This window comes from Hylaeus anthracinus, unplaced genomic scaffold (assembly GCF_026225885.1).
Source record: "Hylaeus anthracinus isolate JK02 unplaced genomic scaffold, UHH_iyHylAnth1.0_haploid 4, whole genome shotgun sequence".
Taxonomy (NCBI): Eukaryota; Metazoa; Arthropoda; class Insecta; order Hymenoptera; family Colletidae; genus Hylaeus; species Hylaeus anthracinus.
In genome coordinates, this window is record NW_026535289.1 from 10,114,184 (window position 1) to 10,137,378 (window position 23,195).

Below are 23,195 nucleotides of genomic sequence, written 5' to 3' on the forward strand. Positions count from 1 at the left end.
TGGTAGAAAAAGACGCTGGGGTCCATCAGAAACCAGAGCCCCGATTATTTCGCTAATAACTTGATTGAATCATTGCTGGGACACTTTAGACGATCCTCTATTTTAATCCGTGCAATTCTGTGACGTTTCGAGTTACATTGAGTCGGATAGCATGAATGATAGTTCAGGCTTTGGTTAAAAATTCCACGTGGAACTTTGTACGTCGTTTCGCACAAGGGAAATTAGGAATTAATGAATGGAAGATTATTGTAATAGAAATTAGAGATTTTGGGATTGCAGATCGATCAGTTTAAGTAAAGGATTGAGATTGTTGATTAACCCAAACTCTGCAATTTCTTGTGAGCTAGTAAGAAATAAATTCAGTGACTGAGTCCTAACAAAAATTTAGGAGAAATATTTTTAATGAGAACAGATGCATATCAATGGAAGGGAGGCCTTTCGTTCTAGACTATTAATGAACTCTCATGAACTCTCATGAACTTCACAGAAGAAATAATGGGAAGTACAGAGATTGATTACAAATTGAAAGTGTCGAAGAAAGAGCAAGATCAATTTCAGTCTGTTCGTTAAAAATGAGTACGATGTATACTATAATAAATTTGAAATACCAGTCGGGCACGTGTTTTCTATCTGAACGACACGTCTGGATCGATAGTCGAGAATCTTGAAAAAGCTGACGGCCGCCAGCAGAACGACTGTTCGACCTCGGAAGAAAGTCGGTGGACGCGGAAGCACGTCGACACGCGTCGATGATAAACGACTACGAGTCCAACGGTCCGACGAAAAAAGCTCGATATCTACAGTCGCAGATCAAATTATTAGAGGTACTGGGGGAAAACGAGGGTTTTTCTGGTTGAAGGAATCGGTACCAGTGTCGGATAAAATGCGCGTTAAGTTTTTACAGCAGTAGGTTAGCAATAAAGCATTGGACAGTTATTTGCACTATTATATTGTAGATATTGCGATGTGATTGATATTTACGTGTTGCATGTAAGTTATGATGTAATTAATATCTGTGTGTTACACGTAAAAAAACTTACATAAATATCGATTACGTAATAACGTGTTGGACAAAATATGGTCCACAATAATGATTGATATACGAATAATTAACAATACTTGACCAGTATATTTACTAAAACAATACAATAATATATTCTTGTGCATCAGTGCAAATATTCCGTACATAGTACATCCTCCACGTATGTATTGGTTAGAAGTGCACAAATTTCGCAATCCATTAACGAATGGTCAGCAATTATGACTAACGATCAAAGAACAATCACGATTAGCCCCGGAAGCCTGCTAATTCTTGACTCACAATCGCAGCTGACAAATGTAGTTTATGATCCTTGATTGATCCGACAATTGCGAGTGACTATGACAAGAGCTAATCACGTAATAATCACTGGCTAGCTCTGTTCCTCAGCTCGCGCCGTGGTTATCTTAATAATAATATGTCGCGACTCCAGGCCGCGTTAATTGCCGATTTATCGCGTTAATTGTCTATACCCGTCGATTAATGGGCTCGCGTTGTTCACCCGTTCCGATCCAACGAGGCTGGTCACGTTTTTTAGCCTAATCGGCTTTCACGCTTGGACAATTATGCACCGACGAGAGACGCCTTTCTACATTCCAGCGTAATAACGAGGTACGAGCCTGCCTGTATTGAGATTTTCCTGTTGCGTCTGTCTACCGAGCGCGTTATGTAATTACGGCTCGGATGTTTGTCGTGTCACGATCCGACGATGACGATCATCGATGGATCGTAATTGCAGCCTCGGACCTACCATCCAATCGCTCGATGCGTTCTGAATATGCAACTGTGTCCAGACGATGAACCGATCGTCTCGATTATGTAACTATAATATTTGCTTAATGGCTGGGACGACGATTTTTCGCGGCTAAGAAATGTTGCAAGAAATACTGCTGACACTTCGATCTCTATTTTAAGACGCGGTGGGAGTGAACTATATTTAGTTAACTATAGCTTCAGTTTCAGTGGACATATGTTCTTGTGCACACACACCAGACGTGAGCATGATTTACTTCGACAGAATCAATTTTTTATGATCCTGAAAAGTTTCTGTTGCTTGGCAAACTATAAATAAATATACCCACAAAGAACGAAATTAATATGTCCAATACTTCTGTCAGAAAAAAAATGTTCAAGTGTCACAAAATGTCTAAGAGCTTAAACTATAGAAATTTTTTGAGAATGTAGAAACTTTATCAATGTAGATATATTTTTTTCAGTTTAAAAAACCTTTCATTCACTTCCATATCGTGTACTTATCGTGTTTCCAGTGAATTAATTAAACGTAGCTGCGAACAAGCCACGCAGTGTTACGTGCTTACAAATATGGAAACGCGGGGAAATGAGGTATGCGCACGCATACTTTCACGGTGTTCCTAGGTCTAAAAGATTTCTCTAACGAGGACGCGATAGAAGCGGTGATTGTGGTATTATTCGTACGCTTTCGTCATTAGATGCGGGCCGTTTCGTTCGCTGAGACTTTCGTCAAGATGCGGGCGAATTTCCACTCGAGTTCGCAATCGATAATCACCCTCGATACTTTAGCAGAGAGCCGGGTTAGGGAGTCTGATGTCTGAAGGACATTGAACTCCTTCAGAGCGGAAAGACTCCAGAGGAATTTGCTACATAATTTTAATTTCGAACCTGATGTTTGAAATAAAAAACTTTTTATATGAACTGCCTTTAATTTTCAGTAGTTTCAGTGTAAAAATAAATGTATGAGGCACTTCGTTAATGGCATAGAACTGGTTGATATAGTGGAAGAAAATAGGTGAAGGCAAAATTAAATATGCAACACAGATTTTGACAAAATTGAGTGTACTTACACGAAGCGTGAAATCCATGAAGTAATGCGCAGCACTTTAATGTCGGAAGGTTTCCAACCTCTGCCCGAGAGGCTAGACTCGCCCGCGAGGGATTCGCGCCCTGAAACCAAATGATTTCGTTGATTAAACGCGACAGGGAACGAGGAAGAGGCCTTCGCCAGCCTCCCCTGGCGATATTTCACCCATCGCGCCAGCCATTCATAATCAGGCGGGCGGACGCAACGCGAACCGATTCGTTTCGACGGCGAAGTTCAATATCCTAATTGAAACTTCGTCAAGCGTCCCGGTTACGCGTTTCCAGCTTCCCACGTGCATTAATTTTGCTCGACGACCCGTATCGGCACGACGAATCGTAGATAATGATTAAAAGCATCGTTGCCTGCGGGTTCAGTCGCTTTTGAGACTTACACATTTTAGTATTTAATCTGGAGTCTTTTGATACTTCACTTTTATGGCATTAGATTTCTTTCAATCTTGTCTAGCTTTGAAAAATGAATTTAATAAAAAACAGAGCATGAAGATGAAATCTACGATAATCATTCTTTTAAACTGGCGTATGTGAAACAGTGACCCCAGGAATCCTTTTACCCAATATCGCGACAGTCGAGATGCTCTCTAACATCCGTTAAGAACTGAATTCATTTTTCAATTACTTACATATAAAGCAGAAGTTCTATTTTTCCGAGCGAAACTAGAACATTTGCTATCGTATAATAATACATATTTTTCCCAACACACGTCGAGTTTTCAATACAGAGAATCTCGATTCACTTGTGCATCGAGAATCCGCATTCTTTCTTACATGAAGTTGAATAAAATTGCAGCGATAACGATCAATTTTGCGGCGAGGCTCACACAATAATTGCCAGGATCGTTAACGCCGTTCGTTAACCGTTCGGCAAACTTGGATCAATGGTGTCCACGGTGCGTCGTTAACGGTGCAAACGGCATAATGCCGCACGTGTCACGCTTGTGATTCGCGTACTCCATTCCGAGAGCGGAGAAAAGTGCTTCCGATGGCTTGAGGCCCTAAGGGACCCCCCGGCCACGTGCCTTGAAGAGAAAGAGCAAACAGAAAGGAAGAGCCTTCCCCTATGAAGAGGTCCTGCGACGGCGGGTTCAACCGATTGTGAAACAAAGAAACTTTAATCAAATGTACCTTTGGCAACGCGAGTCGATCATTTTTCATTTTTGTGTCTCGAATTGTGGATGCCAGATCTAAAAGGGTTAATAACGAATAAACAGCTGATTTTATGTCTTTATAGAATCACATATACCAAACGTATCTAAAATATTAATATACTGCGTACGTATGTTTCCCGTAGTATCACAAGCCACAAATACATCAAATCCGCAATCTAGTGCTGAAAGTTCCAATCACGCCAATTTTTGACTTCATCTTTCGATCCAGAAGTAATTTATTACCCAACACGATCAAGCAGTTCATCGCAAACCACATGTTTCAATTACCGAGCAATAACTCTAATCCACGATATCAAGTTTATGATTGGCACACAAAATTCCTAAAGCTGTTATGCAAACTCTAGTAAACATTTGACCATAAAAATGATAAAATATTACCGCAGTTTTCGTTACGATTTGGACTCTCCATTTTGCGCAGACACGACGCGAAATTCCAGGGACGACACGTGCGTCGATTTATGGACGGTTTCATGCTCGTAACGCGCCCCATAGGGATGGAAGAAATATACTCGGTCGTCGCGATTACAGGCGTAAATTTGTTCTACAAGCCGAACAGTTGCGCGATCCATATATCTCCGTTTATGAACGAGTCCTTATGGCGCGCCCCGTGCACCGTGGGATGTGCTTTCGTCACGGGCACTCAATCGGGATCGTCCTTGCTCCGGGATGGTACCGATCCATGTCCAACGAGATTTCACGCTCCCATGATCGCTGGTACGTATCGCCCTAGTGGAAAGGGGCCGCGCAGTCAGTCCCGTGAGATATATTGAAAACCATTTCTTCGTGGTTGATTAAAAAGAAAATGGGTACCAGCTTCGGAGACATTCGACGCTTGCCAAGTAACGCGATTTCTACTGTTTACTTATGTAATGTCCTGTGTATTCTCAGTTGAAGAGAGATTGTTCGTGAAACTTTTGTTGTTGGTTACGTGGATTGATGTGGGTTATTCAACCCTTTTAAACATCGCGATGTTATATGGTACGCTTTTAGAATAATTTTGTGGTTTATTGAATTCAATTAATACCATTCTCAATTTTCAAACAATTTTTCTTACGCTACTTTCTGCTACTCTTTTTTTTCCATTATACACATATTCTGTAAAAAATTTGATTAAAGTAAAATACATATGTCAGCCATTCTAACACAAAAATTATGACATTCCACCATAAATACGCTAGAGAAGTCATTAGCAAAACCCTTCACGTCTCCCACAAGAGAAGACTTTGGATCAAACTTTCACACGAGAAACATCTGCCACCTAATGGCTGCTTCGTTAATCAATTACGTTAATGCATCATAAACAAATGTAATACGATCTAATGCATATTCATTCGCAATTGTGGTAGAATAATTCCGTTTGCTATACCGTTCTTAATTACGCGAGTGTGTTTAGGCCTCGACTCGTAGCTTGAGAAGAGCGCCAAGTTCACCATAGACGAACACCCTGTGGATGAAGTAGGTTTTGTGTAAACAGCCCCTTGTTCGCTTCCGTGCGCAAATAGACAATGTCCCCCGTGTAGCTGAGACCACACAGCCCCCCCTGCCTCGTCACCAGGTTCCTCTTTCCCCATATGTCGATTTATGGTCCCTCCATTAGTTTCGTGCCGCACCGCGGGAGTTCCAGTTCGATTCAGAGACAACAGGATATCGTTTCCACCGACGAAGAAGAAGGGCCTTTATCGTCCCCTTTTGTTGCCACACGACCCACCGAAATAGTTCCATGTGTGTTTACACACAATATCGCATTCATGGTAAATCTGTGCAAACACTGCTCCTGGGGAGAGTCGCGCGAGGGAAGATACGAATTTATGAGCCTGACGTTTAGTTAACTTTGGTTATTTTGGATGTGAGGTTACTTTATTCCGTTTTGTTTATCTTGCGAAAATGCAAATTTGCGCAACGGGTTATCTAGGTGCCCACATGAATTCAAGTATATATATAGGTAGAAAAATTGATTAAACTGGTTAAATTGATTAAAAATATTTGTTATAACACATAATTTCGTGTATTAATTTGAGTAGCAAAAGTATAAGTAGCATTTTTAGGACGACCTAATACATATACTTCAAGTTCCTATGAATGTTACATGGATACAAGCCATGAATACCACTTGAACGACCATGATTTTCTGTTGCAGAGACATCTTGATAAAGGAAGCGACCTTGCCGAGGCGGCGAGCGCTAGCGGACTCCGTGAGCTCGCGAGATCCCTGAAGCAGCACATCCGAGGATTCGGTTTCCGCCTGGAGGACAGGCGCGAGTACCTCGAGGACACGTCGAGATGTTGCCTGCTGCAGGATCGCGCGTACGAGTGGGCCCAGGAGGCTCGTCTCGCGGGCGAGAGGAGGGCCCAGCAGTTCCTGATGGCCAGACCACCCCTGCCGCCCGAGCATTTCACGGAAATGATGGCGCTCGCCGAGAAGCTCGGTAACGAGATCCTCCTGGAACAATGCCGCATCGCGAGGAACAAGTGCGCGGAAGCCCTCGAGATGGCGAGGACTACTTCCGCACCAGGCAGCCCGGCCAGGAGGAGATCCTTCGCCGCCTCGGAGTCTGCTACGTCCTGGGAGGACAGTCTTACCAAAAGTACGTTTGCTTTAGATTGGAACTTTTTCTGTGGAGTTTGTTGAGTAACTAGTGTCGAGAAAATATTGTTTACTCGGTAATCGGAGTTAGTATTGAGCGAACTCCATTGCTATTAACACTAAACCTACCGACGTTCATTTATAACTATTTCTACTGTGATAGGACCAATGACTAGTTTTAAAAACACTTCTTTCAATTAAATACAACAATATTTTACGTGAAACTAATTTGAATGACGCATGAAAAGTGAATACAAAAATTCGAAAGCGGCCATTTGACCGGTTATCACTATATTTGAAATATAGTTCGCACATTATTCCGAAATCCTTTACAATTTTTCAGGAACTTCGTGGGACGACAGCGACAGTAGCGCGTCTTACGCTTGTCCCATGGAGAGCATGGGGTCCGTAGGAAGTGGCGGTCGACCAGTGTTGGACAACATCGCAGAGCTTCGAGAGAGTGCTGAGCAGCTCCTTGATTGCTCTCCACCAAGAACGCCGCCCAGAAGTCCGGCGCCGCGACGACTGGTGAAACCCCCGGTGAATTCGCACCTGCACAGGGCGGCAAGCATCGCGCCTGGCATGAAGGCCAAAAAGTGCGTACCCAAGTGTCATTTCATGTATCTCCTCGGGGTTCATGACCTCTTAGGACCTATCAGGCGTTGCCTGTCAGCCCCACGAATAAATTGCCAAGCCATTCATGAATTCTGAATCGTCGTATAAATAATCCGAGTTCTCCATTTAAAAAGTACCTCATCACCTTTAGGCCAAGGGTCTACAAAATCTTGATCCGACGCTGGTTCCTCTTTCTTTCGTCAGCCGGGCTACGCAATTAGCGATGGCCACGCGTAATTACCGTTGCCAGTCTGATTAATATTCTCATTAAAAGTTTCCACGTCGAAATCCCCCGTGTCTTGTCGGTGAGAGACGTTGAATTTCGCATTACGCTTTTCGCGCAAACCGCGATGGTTCTTCCGTGTTCCGTGGCTCGGCTCGCGACGAACAATGCACAATGTTTATCTATAATAATTCCATCCCGCGGTTTATACGGAATCGTTACGTGTACCGAGGTTTACGCGGCGTCGTTAACGAGGAATTTCACCTTGCAGAACAATACTGCTCATAATGAGGGAAATGATACAGACCGAACGAGACTACGTGAAGTCCCTCGAGTACATAATAGAGGTAACTGTTCGCTTCGTATTCGCTAAAACTCGTGATCATCGCGTAGCGATTAACGGTGTATCGTTTTGTTATCGAAGAACTACATCCCGGAGCTGGTGCGGGAGGACATCCCCCAGGCACTCAGGGGACAGCGCAATGTGATCTTCGGCAACGTCGAGAAGATCTACGAGTTCCATAGTCAACACTTCCTGCGGGAACTGGAACAGTGCGAGCAGTCGCCGATGAACGTGGGACAATGCTTTCTCAGACACGTGAGTTCTATTTCTGGACTCTTAATCGAAGCCTCCTTCGAGTCCTTTTAGCTCTCTGGGTTTCCACCATTTTTTAAATGATCTATATACATTAAATGTTCTGTCATTTCGTCCGGCACTGTATCGTTTAAGTAAATGCTTGGAGATGCTCCCACTCTGATAACTCTGTTACGTCAATCGACAACTCAGATTTCCCTTCATTCACACATGTTCCAGGAGAAGAAATTCTACCTGTACGCGCTGTACAACAAGAACAAGCCGAACTCGGACTCCCTGATGGCCGAATACGGCACCGGCTTCTTCAAGCAGAAGCAGCTCGAGCTAGGCGACAAGATGGACCTCGCCAGCTACCTCTTGAAGCCGGTCCAACGAATGGGGAAGTACGCGTTGCTCTTGCAGCAGCTGGTCAAAGCCGGCACCGACCTCTCCGAGCAAATGTCCGGCAAAGATGAGAAGGAGGAGAAGGAGGACGGTATGAAGCCGATGGTCGAAGGGGAGGCGGATTTGAGGGCGGCCGAGCAGATGGTCAGGTTCCAACTGCGCCACGGAAACGATCTCCTGGCGATGGACTCTCTTCGAGATTGCGACGTACGTGTTCTACAATTTTACTTTGAACCGAGAAAAATAGAACGCTAAGACCCCCGCGCGTAAGCCACGGGGTCGATAATGTACTAACTAACAAATAATGATGTAGTAGAAGAAACAGTCGCGTCATCAATGGCGATGGAGAGTGTATGTAATGCGTTTGTTGCCATAATCTCGCGTCGTTACAGATTGTAACGGTGATGTAAATTGCAGGTGAACGTGAAGGAGCAGGGGAGACTGCTACGTCAGAACGAGTTCTTGGTCTGGCAGGGTAAAGGGAAGAAGTGTCTGCGACAGGTCTTCCTGTTCGAGGACCTCATCCTCTTCAGCAAGGCGAGAAGATTCCCCGATAGAAAGGTAAGACAATTCCCGTGTTCAGGCCTTTGCGTTTGTTCTTCCGTGTTTCTCTAAGTAACCGACGCGTTTACCTCGTTTCAGAACCTTGACATCTACATCTACAAGCACAGCATCAAAACGACGGACATAGGGCTGACCGCCGTGATCGCGGACTCGCCCACGAAGTTCGAGATTTGGTTCCGCAAGAGGAAACCGGGTGACACGTACACGTTGCAGTGCGCCAGCGAGGACATCAAGAAAGCCTGGACGGAGGAACTGAGCAACCTTTTATGGAAGCAGGCGCTGCGAAACAGAGGTAAGCCGACTGTGCGTTTTGACGTGTAGCGTCCTCTGGGAGGCCTTTGTGGCGGGACTTAACGAGAATGCCTTTTGTAACGGTACAGAAGTGCGCCTGGCAGAGATGTCTAGCATGGGCATCGGAAACAAACCTTGTTTGGACATTAGGCCTAGCGCGGATCAGATCAATGACCGTTCTATCAGCGTAGCTCAACTGTCGAAGAGTAAGTACGCCGCTCGCCCCGAAAACGAACGGGTTTCTCGATAGTCTACTTTTTCTACTTGCTCTGCACTCGAATCTCGTAAGAAGTCTGTCGCTGGCCAAACAGTGTGTTCTGATCCATCAACTTCTTCTAGGATTTCAGATTAGTCTTTTGCGTACTTTATATTAGCTGGAATCCTTCTCAATCTTAATTTCTTGTCGGTTAATAAACACCAGTGTTATACACGATCCTTGTCTTGTTTACGAAACACTTCCCACATTTTACAAACTAATCCTCGTATCATCCTACTCGCACCAACTCGATCTCCTCTATATCTACCCGTTCTAGTACATCACACTTCCAAGTTCCACCTCACCTCTTCAAATACTTTATTTTCTTCCACGAAAGTTTATCTTGACATCTAACGCGGCGGGCGTCGTGTAACACAGATGTCGCATAAAATAAATAAAAAATCCGTGTAGCCTAAATATTGATCGAGCTTTCTCCGATCCAACAGCACCTAGATTTAGAAACTCGATAGCGGTGTCGACGTCAGAGGACTCGGGACGTTGTAGCAGGAGGCCGCACAGCGTGATCTCCGTGAGCTCGTCCTCGAGTAGCGGTGGCAGCAGCGGTCCTCCCACGACGTTGAACCTTGGTTTGGATACGAGTCCTAGGCCACATCACCGTAGCACTACTCTTAATAGTCAGTGCAGCGTCGGTACGTTCATGCTTCCAACATGGAAATGCCTATCTGCTCTAGAAAGCTCTCCTAGATATTACCATCTCGATATAAATATTGATGAGATCACCAGCAGATCGTCATATTCTTCTACCTGTAACCCAATAAATATTGAAATTTTCTGAAGAGTGCTCGAACCTGAGTCGACCGACGCTCACTCAAAGCCACACCTACCGTTGCTATTAATCTCATCAATATTTCTACCAAGGATAACGAGGTGATCGATCCACTTAACATATATCGCCACTTTGCGCGAATTCCATTGCAGAAAGCGGTATAATAGCTGACATCTCGATCGTCTCCGACGACGGAGGCGACGGCACCGAGAGAAGTCACTGGAACTCGACGCTGGAGAGTCCCACGTCTCACCTGCCGACAACGTCTACGCCACTCCAATCACCGACCAGCGCGATCGCGGCAACAGTTACCTCGGCTTCTTCGTCCGACACCAATCTTGCACCCTACGACCAAGACATGTCCATTAATTTATAAACGCCAACCCCTGAACCGGCTGGAAACTGATATAGAGCAGAGTATACATACATATATATGTTGTCGATTCACTTGCAAGTTGTCCCACAGCGAATGCAGCGCTACTCGCGCGTGGTACCGGTTTAAAGTGCGTTTCAAGAGTGCGTATTTTCTTGAGCAATCGTGGCAACGACCATGCCACGAGACGAAAGTATAAACGACACCCGTACACAGTTCATAAGACCGCTGCATCACGCTTATCGCCCGTTGCATACAAATTAACATGAACGATCACCGTTTGGAGAGAGGTACACACACACACACGCACACACACACATAGACAAACATACACGTACGCAAGCTAGAACCAGAAGTTCTCGGGTATGCTCAACTTTCAAGTGAATTTATCTTTTGATACGCTTCGTGTTTCACTGATCTACGCGATCGCATAGTTGTCACGTGTCTGGATTTTTATAAACCATTGATTTTCAGAAGTAACGGCAACGTGTATTTTCTTATACTGTCTCCTCCGAATCCACCATCGTGCTCAAGAGAATCGTAGATAGAGAGATACGTTCCGACGGGATATATGCATATATATGCAGAATATATGTGTATATACGTATAGATGTGTTACGGCTGCATGCCTAACCACGCGCTGCAGTATCGCGAACGGCATGCACCGGTTGCCATTTTTCACCCATTAACATTGGCATTCCTGATACCAGCGACTGAGAATATTCTTCAATTCCCGATGACTCGTCTAACGGTACTTTTATACTTTATTTATATGTGTAGTTAATAAACGAATCGATATATTCCATCTCCACGTTGTGTTCGCGCATGGTATGGACGATAAACTCGGAGCGGTTTCGCTTATAATGAAACACCTGAAGACCAACCGATTTTCCCGTTTTCTCTTCTCTTCGGGTATTCCATTCGTCGTCTGTCCCCCTATTTTGGTCCTTGCAACGCGTCCCTCTTCAGGAATGTCAAAAAAAAAAAAAATAAAAAATGAAAAAAATTGAATGCGCACAAATACAAGATACCACTTTGTAATATAATGTAATATTAAAGGTTTATACGATGTAGCCACAAGTAATATAACCGATAGTCTAAATATTATTTCCAGATTATATATTAAATATATATACATATAATATTATATTCTTTTTATGTCAGTCATTTGTGCAAAACCTTTTATCACCCGTAGACGTAAACCTAACAACTCTGGCCTGTACACGAAAGCCAAATTTCTACACCCTCTCAGTCTTCGTTTGTTTGTTTTTTATTTTTATTCTCTTCTATCAATTTTCAATCAACGTTTAAGGGATTACGTTCTTTCTTTCTTTCTAACACCGGTGTGGACGTTTTGGGAAAGCTTAGAGTAAGCGCGTTGGTAAGCTTGACTTAAGACGCTCCACACGAAACGTTTCGCGCCCAATTTCTTTCTCCTCGAGGAGCTTTAGCGATTCCATCGTGCAGGTTCGATCGTGATTCGCTGATGAATACGCCGCGTCCTTATGGCAAATCTCGTTGCGGTTTCCATCGTGAATTCACTATCGCCTGCAGTGGTTTCAATCATAGTCACACTCGGTGAGCTTAGCGACCGAAGTAACAAAACGGATACGCGTAGCAATCAGCAATTATCACGTCGTAATAATTCTGTATTGTTACACTGGTTCCGAGCGAGTCAGTTGATTAGCCATTGTTATTGCCAAGGTCTGCCAAGGTATATCAGTGATACCTTATATGGACAGTGACCAAAACATTTTGTTTCGTATTCTGGGGTACAAGAAGAGAATTTTAAGGTATTTAGAAACGTAGCCGTAGCCCGTAGATCGTTACAAAGAAAATGTTTTCTCGGCACAGTCCGATGCACCCCCCCCCCCCCCCGCCCCACCTCGTGTATTACCGATCTTTCTTTCCATTCGCAGGTCGTGATTTAGTTGTATCACTTCTTGGTGTGATCGTTTCGAAATTACATGTAACGTCGTTAGAGATTCGACGGAAATTGCGTAAAAAAGTGAAACGTAAACAGCACATGCCATATAAAATCGGTGCATCCGGCTGGGACCTACGAAAGCGAGACTAAACGAACAAGAAAGTGAACGATATATCTATTTTCCGATCGAATCCGTGTTTGGTGTTGCTCTTCGAATCAGGGATGTCGAGTTAATGACGATAATAACGTTAACACCGGTACCTTAAGATACACCGATAGCCCCCTTAATGTTACACGCTCGTAGATATTTATTAATATTTTTTTAAGTAGATCATTTTAGTCCGTAGACTTAAGTATCCGCATCATTATAACGGAATGTATATATACATATATATTTACACTGATAACATGATTATTTCAGTATTGTACTGTGTCTAACACCGATGTATTTTATTACTTGCTAAATATACTGTATTGGGTGCCTTTTGTAGCGAATTTAAACCTTTGATTTCTCTCACGTCATCCCACATCCCCCCTCGAAACACAATTTGCAAACAAAGTGGAAATAGGGATCTATTTATATAGTTTTAAATAGAAGTCGACAAACTATACCATCTATGAAATACTGTTTTGCTTTGTAGTTTGAAACTGTACCTGATAGCTTCACGATCTATCTTACGAATAAGTGTATAGAATATAGATAATTACCTGCATAAGCAAAAGTTGTTAATATTCTCTTCAAAGTTTGTTAATCCTTGGTTTATGTCGCAATTAGTCACAAATTCATAACCACTCACAGCTGAATTTCAACCATATTAGTTTTCGCAATGTAATACTTGCAATGTATCGAAAAATCGATCGAAGTTCGCGCTCGTATATCGAACGATCGATATGTTCAAAGTCAATCGTGGATTGCCGTTACACGTGTGATACGAAGTGCAGTGTTTATTAGTAATTTATTTTTTACTATTCATTCATAATGTCAAACAGTTTATTTGCAAACGTTATATACAAGCAATTGTAGGCTCTCAGCTTTTGTGTACAACTGACACGTAACGTTCTGTGTAAACGAGTAAGAAGCGTACAAAATTTGTTTTCATTGAGTGACACCGCGTTCCACTACATTAATCCTCCAGAGAAGGGAAATATAAAACGTTTTCACATTGGGGTAAGTGTCAATTATCGATAGAAATACATAATTTTTGTTATGTAAATATTCGACGTAACATTCGCGATAACCTCTCTTAAACTATCACATTTGGTTAGGTTATTGTAACCGTCGTGCTTCATTACACGTCAAAACTGATCGCTTAAGATCTATAATAAGATTTAATATATCTCACTTTGCTATAAGTAACATTTTGATATAAAAAATGAGAACTGATCCTTGCAGAACATTTTGCAATTTTTCACACAAATGTTTAGCACATCCTAGTTTCTAGTATACATATATGATTTAAGTCGTTTAACACACAGTTTTTTATAACATATCACAAGCCATTTTCCTTCAAATGTTTAATTGTAATATCACTGATAATGCTTAATGTCCTCCAGTTTTATTTACAAAATTGGATAGATATTCGTTAATGTAGAAGATATACATTAATTTGTCATTCCTTTAGAATTATATAAAACTACAAGCATTCTTCTTTTTTATGCCAATATTGCATTTCTGCATGGGTCACAATTCTTTCTTGCTTTCAGTCGAGCTTTCAGGCAAGGATGTTGATTTTTGTATAGATTTTTGTTCTGTCAATCTATGCTGTGTGGGGTTTCTTGAATTTTGTAATTCTATTTCCTTTTTCTTAAGAAATGATGCTCCAGTAAATCCTGCATATATTAGGAATATTATAACTATTCTAAACATGAAATATAGTAGTCCATAAAAATGATAGAACTTACCTAAAATACCACAACCTATTGCCGTAAGTCCACCAACTTTTAGTCCCGCTATTAGACCAATAGGTCCACCAACACAAGTACCAATTAAAGCTCCTGCTAAGGGGTATGCAGCAACTTTGTACCTTGCAGCTTTTGAAAGGAACTGTTCACCTTTTGTGACATTTATGCTTGTCAGTTCAATATTATCTTCTGCTATATTTACCAATTCCTTTTGATCCTAGTTACATGATATAAATTGTTTACTTTTATTAGCAGCCAATTGGAAATTATTTTTGGAATAACCCTCATATAGATTAAATAACATACATCTACAATTTTATTGAACTCAATAAAGAGTTCCTGCAGCTGATGTATGTCTTCCTGTAGATTGTTCCAGGCATGCAGACATGCCTGCTGACGCTGCAACTCTTGCTGTTCTTCTTGCACCTGCATATATCGATTGTCAAGTGGGTGACTTTTGGGCTGATCTTCATCTTCGGGTGACTGTGGCCGTGATATGGGTAAATATAATTCAAGCTCTGCAAACATGCATGCATAATTTTATTATTATTACTGATTGCACGGCTAACACAAATTAGAATTAACATTATCCCTCACCTAAGTAATCTTTAATTGCATCCATAATACTTGCACGAGCATTAGCAGTCAGTTTATCAAATTGATTAATATCAGAATCAAGAACTTGGGCCCGAAGAGTATCCATTTGATACAACAACTCCTTGAGTTGCTTTACTATTCGCGATACATTTACATTTTCCTTGTGCATTTTATCCCATTCATGTTGTGCTTGATACTGTAAAGACAAAGAAAGGATTCACAAACGAACACTTGTTATCAAACTAAGGAATATGTTCAAATAATACTCACTTTCTGAATATTACTTTTGTGCCTCTTTAACAAATCAACGTGGTGTGGTATAGCGACATTGAAATTATTAATTTGGATCTCCAGTCGCCTAATAGGCTGCTTCAAAGCAATGCTTTCCGGGGACGACGACATCTTCCAATATTTGTTGTTCCTCACAAAGGGTGTTTACTGTTTTCCATTCACGTCAGCTTTACTGTAATTACTGAATCGCAGTTTCTCGGAAACGTATCCATAGATATAATGCACGATCGACCCTTTTCTCCACAGCGAATTTGATAACTCTATTTTCGTCCAAATATCAACGATTCATATTGTTCCGATAGGACGACAGTCCAAGTCGCAAGCAATTTATTTTCGTATCGTCCGAAGCTCGTAAAAATAGCCAATCAGCTGATTATTCATGTGTACGTACGCACTGAAGTTATACTCATTTTCGTAGCGGCCCCGCCATCTGTTTGCGTAGCACGTGGTGATTCATTCACGAGGATTCGACGTAGTAGACAAAGATGGCACCATTTGTACTGTTTCTGCGCTCATTCATACTATGTATTCGGCGTTGTTTCCAATTGTAGTAAAAGATCGAAAAAATTAATGAAGACATGACTGTGTAGGCTTTGTTTGGGTAAATATTTCTTACAGAGGTACATGGGTACGTGAGTTTACTAATAATGGTTGGTGGAAATGGTATTTTGTTTGTTTGTAGAAGAAGGAATTTGTTCGTTTTAAAAGTTAGCCTGTTCCTTTTTCTATGTTGTGTAGTTTAGAATTTCTTGACATGGTTTTGGTATTTTTAAATGGTACTATTTATTGTTTTAAACGTGGATCTCCAAATTCCATGACATTGGAGTGGGGTAAGATTTAAAAATAGTACATCCCTAATTGTACATTAAAGATATTGAATATATCTTTAATATATATTTGCATATTGTATTATTATATTACATAATTAAATAAAACTATTTGAACCCTGAGAATAAATACAATTTTTCTTCCCCTACACTTCCCCTATATGACAACATTCGAATGTCCAGTCATAATTCATCCCCCAATCTCATCATTTCAACTCTAAAAAAATACTCGTCCACATCACCATCTCTTATCAGTCATGCGTCAAAGTATTGTCCCAAAGTCATTCCCTAATAAAGAATTTAATTCCCTTGTGTTCCATTGGCTTTCCCCCGAAGTGAGGTCCCGTTGCTCTGCCAGAATTTTCGCATTTCAAGCAAGGTCTCATATTTCATGTATGCAAATTCGAGTTCTGTTACAGCAAACAATGGCCATATAGCTGCTAGACTAGTAAACGGTAACCAGAAAGTCGCGGAACGCTGTTCCGAAAGGACGTACGATCTTGATGAGTTTCACGAGGGTCCGCCGAATGTACAATTCGGTATAAAGCCGATGAAGCTTTCGGTAATGAAAAACCGATTGCGACCAAATAGGCTCCGGGCTGCCAGTGACGTGTAATCGAGTCTTCTCTTCTGTCCCTTCACCGTCCCTCCTGGCCAACCACTCTCGTTTCGACTCTCTTTCCCGTTCCCTCCTTTTTCCAGGCCGTCCTGCTAGCTTCCATTAACCACCATACGTCATATATACCGCGGGGATCCGCTCTGTCCCGGTTCCCGGTGACCTTTTATTTCAAACAGCATTCGAATTACCATGGGCTATCTCAATATTCCGTCCTTTGAGCCTTTGTCACTCACTCGGATAGATGAACTCATCCCTGATGTCTCTGACGTCGTCGCGTCTTCTCTCTGCGATTCTTCCTCTGGAGCTGAAGATTCCATAGGGGTAGGGCTCTCTGAATCACGCGAAAAGAGTACACAAGGCACTCGTAGGATTGTTGTTTCATCTGGTAATGTAATAGTACGTTGACAGACGTTGCAAAGTGAAATGTTGATGTTAGGGTCATTTTATTTATGGTAAGGTTTAAGGGAGGGACAATAAAATAGTATTTGTCCAATAGTGGCATTTGCAGGGTGTTTAGGTAGTTATCCTTTTTTTGGAGAGGGGGTAATCCATTAACCAAAATAAGGCGAGAGCCAAGGATTTTTCCTTTCCGGGATTTTTATTTTCCAATCTATAAAGAAGGTTTGTAACCAAATAAAGACTCGACAAAATTTCTTTCCGTAGAACCACGTTTTAAGACTACAAGAGTCTCAGGTCTCAATGAAATATTATATTCATGTTTTCTATTACCATCTCAAGATCAGATTAGATTCGGAGTAAAATCCCGCCAGCATCTGGGAAGATTGATGTCTGCCAGATTATCTTCTTCCCCCCCATTGTATTTGAGACTTCGTTAGATTTATTTCGCGACGTTCTTTAAACTTAAACGTTGACCGTTGTTTATTTCGTCGGTGCTTTGTCTTGCCCGGGCCGTTAATTAGGAACTCGAATCTCCAGTCTCTAAAGCGGAGTTTAGGTATAAATTCGGAAGTGGTATTATCTCGTAACAAAGGCACGTGCTCGGCATTTGAACTGTTCCCGAGATCAGCTAGGAACAGTCGCAACTGCTCACCGTTTGCTTGTTCGCGTGTATTCAATGAGTCCTAGGAATCAAATAGTTCGTCTCATGTGAAATACTAGAATCGATATCACTGGTACGAAACTCATTTGATCTAGCACGTAACTCGTAATGTATCCCTTATATCTTCAATTTGAAAATAAATTTTTATTCCTTTCACGAGGTGCTTTTTATTCGCAGATATCTTTCTGAATAAAATTATTAGGGAGTATTAAAAATTAATATTGTATTCAGTTTATCATTTCCTTTGCGTACTACGGCATAAAGTATAACGTAAGCTTCTTGGCCTGAATTTATAGAAATTTATCGTTGATTAATGGGCGTTAATTCTTGAGAAAGAGGAAGGTAAGTGCATATATCGATGTCACGCTGATTCATTTCGATTCACGTTCGTATCCTTTCCTCTCGTCGAATCCATAGCTAGTTAGGGGCCTGTACCAGCCTGATTGCAGGCGAGCACGCTGCATTTCAATGGGCAATGCCTTCTTATCCTCTTGCGCACAAAGCTTTGCTCTCGTTGCACGCCTCCATTTTTCCTCTTCCGTTCTATCTCGTTCCCCCCTCTGCCGTCGAGCTAATTGTTTTAAAATCGAAGCGATCGCCCTCTTATCTCCCGTCATTGTTCTTCTTTGTTCTTAATGCGGTTGCTTTTTATCTCTCTAAAATTGAAAAGTATTAAAGTGTGCGTTGCGCGTTTTATTTCTTCGCGTCGTTCTTAAAATAACTAAATCATTGCGAATCAATTAATTCGAAAGAGGATAATCCAACGGGTACTATGTGGATATCTAGGTAATAAAAGCTCGACACGTGACACTTTCTTTTGTGATATAAATATTTTAGAAGATCAAGTACGATTTATATGTTTAATTTAGCGTATTTATGTGACACGATAAAAGCTGAATGATAGCAAAGAGGTCAACGACAGCGTTGGAAAGATAAAGAAAAGAGAGAGGGTGTGTTTTGCTAAAAAGAGTGCAGTGAGAAATAAAAACAAAGGAAAGAAAAGGTGAGAGAGGGAGAGGAAAAGTTTTACAAACAAAGGGTGAGCAAGGGGTGAGGGGCTAAGCTGGAGCAGAGAGATGAAGATATACAGAAATAGGAGAGCGAAAGTAGAAAATATAACTGTATATACAAGGTAACCAAAGGCAAGAGGGGAGATAGGGAAGATGGGCAAGATAGCGAGACATGATATGAGCAACGAAATGAGAAGAAAAAGGTCCTGGGGTTGGAAAAGTAAGAGGTCCTGGTTTGGAGAAGGACACGACGAAATGTAGCGTGTGTGGGTGGGGAATTGAGACATGGCTTGTTATTATTATATACAGAGTAAACACGGTACCGTCCTCTTGGCGTTGCAACTGATTTGACGGTAACGCCCGGAGTCCCTTATGATATTTTTCTTGGTTTGAGTTAGGGGTTGATCAAACTTCTTTCCAAAATTACTTAAATATTAATAATAACTCTGGTGCATTTTTTAGTGATTACATTTTCTGATTTAGAATTCTAATTTAGAGAATCTAATTTAGAGAGCAGCTGCAGAAGCAAAACTCATTGCACCAGTTTTGAGAAAAGAATTCTCAGTGCGTCACGGATTAATAATTAGGGGATTCCGATTTCCTCGCATTACGAGTCCTCCCGTATTCGACGCCATCGCTCGCGGGGGCAAGTCACCAATGGGATCCACTTGCTGCGACCGAGAAAATTAATTCGAATGGAACGTTAGTTCCAGGAACGCGGGTCGTCATTAGCGCGTTACGATGTAACCATGGTACACGATGCGCTCGGTTATTCATGAACTTGTTACCGGACGGTCCGAAACGGTTAAACTTTTGGAACATGCCCCCCGGTGCTCGGCCCTATTATTGTCTTATATGTGTATATGTATTATACCACGCATATTCTATCATCACGCCGTGCATTAACGACGTCTTCGTTTAAAATTTGCATAACTAAACCCGCATCCCGCTTTTCGTGTTTAACCGGACCCCTGGAAAATGAACCCTTTTCACGATCTAGCGACGTGTCAATTTTGCGTCATTAATCGCTGTCGCGATACCGTTTGAACCGTAACTCGGTTACCAGAGCGATTACTTCCTTCTTTTTTCGCGCAGACGTTGGAAGGGCTGCAACATTTTCGTTCAGAGCCCGCTAGATTGCCTTGTCGCGGAATTTTGACTCGACTCTTTACGCTTATGCTTTCTCGCCTGGGCGGATATCGCAGTTTCTTTGAGACCGCTTTCCAATTTTTCTATGTAATCCACTTTCGATTCGTTTCGCTGCAGGATTTAACGTTGGGAATTTTATATTCGCTTATTTTGTGGATCGATCTTGTTGACGGTGTAAATATTCATGTTTTCATATATTACCGCCATGTTTGTTGATCGTGTAGCAGTTATGTCATAATCGATGTGTAATTGAATAGAGGTAAAGATAAGACCAAGAATGTCTTCGTAATTTACATGTTTTACGATACTTTGAAGTAGGATGATACTACTAGTGATATCACAGAGCCTTGGTATAAGACATTTACCAAGCTCCATTCAGCTAATACCAGAAATTAATTCTCAGTGGTTCGAACCACTAGATATCAATATACACAGTTAGTCGATATTTTCATCGAACGCTTATTCTGACCTGCGTTTGTTATTAATATTATTTCGTTCAGCGAATAATAGATGAACGTACATTTTTTATCTAATACTTTGAATTTACATTTAGATAAAGATTTCGCCAATCGTTGGCCCAGAACGTCTTCCCATTTCTCCTCCCTCCGTGCTCCAGAACTGGATGCCATTGCGGCGTCCACGATATCTCCAATTGCGCGGAAACTCTGCGAACCGCGTTGAAAGGTTCCCCGAGGCAGCAGGGAGCGTCTCGCCAATGGAAATTACCACATTTTTTCGATTACCATCGCAGCGTCCTTTTTACCGGAGACGGACAGACGGAAACATTCCTCTTCCTTTCGGATCATCGACAGACACGAATGTTGGAGACGCGTCGTTGTCGATGGCAGATCTTTTTTCTTTCGTCGGGCCGATTTTCAAGAGGGAATCGGTTTCATCGGATGCAGATTTAATGCCGCGCACGACGGAAAACTGATAGGTACCCATTGAATATCGGGCTTATATCGGTGGACGGCGATACTTTATACGGCGTTATTGAAATATCGTCGCGAGGAGAATTATTGCCACTCGCGCATTCCGCGTCTCTCTCCCTCTCGTTTCTCTCTCTTTCGCTAATACCGGAACGTTTTGCGAATTCTTGGCTAGGACGAGTACGTACAATGGCCGCAAAAAGGCGACGGTAAATCCCACGGTGTCGTTACATTTCAGTTTTCCCTCTCGAGAGGAGGATCACGTTACTCAGGGGCTTATATTCGTTTCTCTTTTTAAAAACATTTTAACGACGCGCTGGTCCGCTTCGGAAATTACACAGTCGCTCGTTGAAGTCTGTGTGCATTGTATGCATCAGCGTTGGGTGAATTCGATTTCGAATAACCGAATAAAAATGAACGAATAAAAGGTGACGTTTAATAATTTTATATTTCATATTGAATAGAATGGTGGGATAAGTACTTTAGCTACTTCCTTGACCATGTTGCTCCATGGTATCGTTTATCCATCAAACAATTATCGTTATCGATAGTTTGCACATCCAAAGATCTGATTGATTTATTAACTTCCAATCTCAATAGTGAATTTAATTTAGTCGTTTATCGAATACAAAATTTCACATGCGATTTTCGCAGCCTCTTTTGGCAAATTGAGAAACGATGTGACTATTTGGCAGACAGTAGACTTTCGTCGCGATCCTTATTTTCAAAGAAATATGTTTCTCCGTATGGTAGGCTTGTTAAATAGGATATCCGAGGAAAATCAGAAACCAATTTATCCGTGAACGGCCAAACAACTTTTCGGCCGATCAATCTGTCTCGGACACTTGAATTAGCCGTTCGCATGAATTAATTGCCGCGTACATAAAGCATTTCCTGTATTTTATTGGCACGTTCGCGCGGGAGCGTGATTAATTTAACACAACATTAAAATTGAGAAACGTATTAACTTTAACGACCAGTGGCAGTTAATTAAAATCTCCTCCCGATTATCCCGAAATACAATTATCGGGAATGTTGATCTTTCGAAAATTGAATACCTACCACGTCAAATTTTTCGCCGGTTTCCTATTCTCTGTGGAGTTCCGAAATTCGCCAGTGTTTCTAGCATTGAAAAAAATGGAGAAAGAGAAGACGAGGTGTGGTCGATCAAGGTTGGGTGCCAGCATCGAATGTAACCAGGCCAGAGTTCTAATATTCTGTCCAGGGGAACCTTGGAGAGCAAAAAGTCGCTCAATTTCGAAAGTGATACTCGCGCGGGAAAAATCGTTTCGACTTGCTGCTGTAAAGTGACGTCATTTATGATATTAAAATTGCGAGGATTTCTTTGGTGATCGTCCTGGTGTGTCACTACTATTGAAAAAGGCATTTCGGAATTTTAAATCACGATCTTTAAAAGTGGCCAGAGTAGTATTATTTTTTAATCCTAAGGGAGGGAATTCACAGGTCACTATTCACAGTATATTAATTAAAGCTGATTTATTTCGTTTGATACAGATTTTACCCTGAGTCGAAGAACGAATGATCGATGTCAGATTTTGGTTACGGTGCTAGTTGTGAAAACATCAAGATTTACATCCAACTGCAACTAATGCTTCTACTATTACTAACATTGTATTCTTTATCCTTAAAAGATCAGAGTAATTGAACCATTTTGAACCGTACTTTCATTAAAAACGATTTCTGATTGACTGTACTTTAATCATATCGTTTATTTTTTTCGACTGACTTCGAGTACATATTAACTGCCTTACTCTTGTTCACGTCTGTTATATTTCGGCTAATATTTCGGCCCGTTATCGGAGTTGTACATTTACCAGAGGTATCGTTACGACGCTGGCGAAATAGATTCCGCTCTATGAAGGAACAAATTCGCCGCATTTAAGGATAATGTATCGCTACTTGCCGCGCCATTTCCGTCGGCGGAGTAAATAACGCCCTGGTCGCTTCCTTTTTATCACGGGCGATGAAATTAAATTCTTTTGTCATTGTTCAAGCCAGATATATAGTTCGATGCTCGGATAGCCAACGGGCCTCTCTTTATCTCTGCTTGATTAATGAACAGCCCGTGCTGTAACGCTCCTCTATCTAAGAGTTACACGTGTATACGCCTCCCTTGTCTTCGTGCG

The 23,195-nt window shown here is 41.7% G+C and overlaps 3 protein-coding genes across 5 annotated transcripts in view; 1 reads left to right on the top strand and 2 right to left on the bottom strand.

The window, feature by feature from the left end:
• The window catches only part of LOC128894757 (uncharacterized), a 356,479-nt gene extending 344,593 nt beyond the window's left edge, over window positions 1–11,886 (top strand). For all 3 annotated transcript variants that reach the window (XM_054156731.1, XM_054156732.1, XM_054156730.1), the window contains exons 14-23: window positions 6,203–6,650; window positions 6,993–7,245; window positions 7,759–7,834; window positions 7,912–8,085; window positions 8,302–8,673; window positions 8,884–9,027; window positions 9,109–9,322; window positions 9,411–9,527; window positions 10,024–10,227; window positions 10,517–11,886. In XM_054156731.1, coding sequence (XP_054012706.1) covers window positions 6,203–6,650; window positions 6,993–7,245; window positions 7,759–7,834; window positions 7,912–8,085; window positions 8,302–8,673; window positions 8,884–9,027; window positions 9,109–9,322; window positions 9,411–9,527; window positions 10,024–10,227; window positions 10,517–10,740 — 2,226 coding nt within the window. In that variant the 3' untranslated portion in view covers window positions 10,741–11,886. The remainder of the gene's footprint in view (window positions 1–6,202; window positions 6,651–6,992; window positions 7,246–7,758; window positions 7,835–7,911; window positions 8,086–8,301; window positions 8,674–8,883; window positions 9,028–9,108; window positions 9,323–9,410; window positions 9,528–10,023; window positions 10,228–10,516) is intronic.
• LOC128894792 (uncharacterized) overlaps window positions 1–13,506 on the bottom strand; it is an 86,276-nt gene extending 72,770 nt beyond the window's left edge. Inside the window, exons 1-2 of the mRNA XM_054156793.1 lie at window positions 13,373–13,506; window positions 2,863–2,962 (exon numbers count right to left, since the gene is read on the bottom strand). Coding sequence (XP_054012768.1) covers window positions 2,863–2,962; window positions 13,373–13,378 — 106 coding nt within the window. The 5' untranslated portion in view covers window positions 13,379–13,506. The remainder of the gene's footprint in view (window positions 1–2,862; window positions 2,963–13,372) is intronic.
• A 138-nt stretch (window positions 13,507–13,644) lies between these two features.
• On the bottom strand, window positions 13,645–15,854 carry LOC128894782 (syntaxin-17). The gene is made up of 5 exons (XM_054156775.1): window positions 15,434–15,854; window positions 15,164–15,359; window positions 14,873–15,084; window positions 14,567–14,783; window positions 13,645–14,494 (listed from the first exon to the last, which is right to left on the bottom strand). Exons 1-5 carry the CDS (start codon window positions 15,563–15,565, stop codon window positions 14,346–14,348), a joined length of 906 nt encoding a protein of 301 aa, XP_054012750.1. The 5' UTR covers window positions 15,566–15,854; the 3' UTR covers window positions 13,645–14,345.
• Between the last annotated feature and the right edge of the window lie 7,341 nt (window positions 15,855–23,195).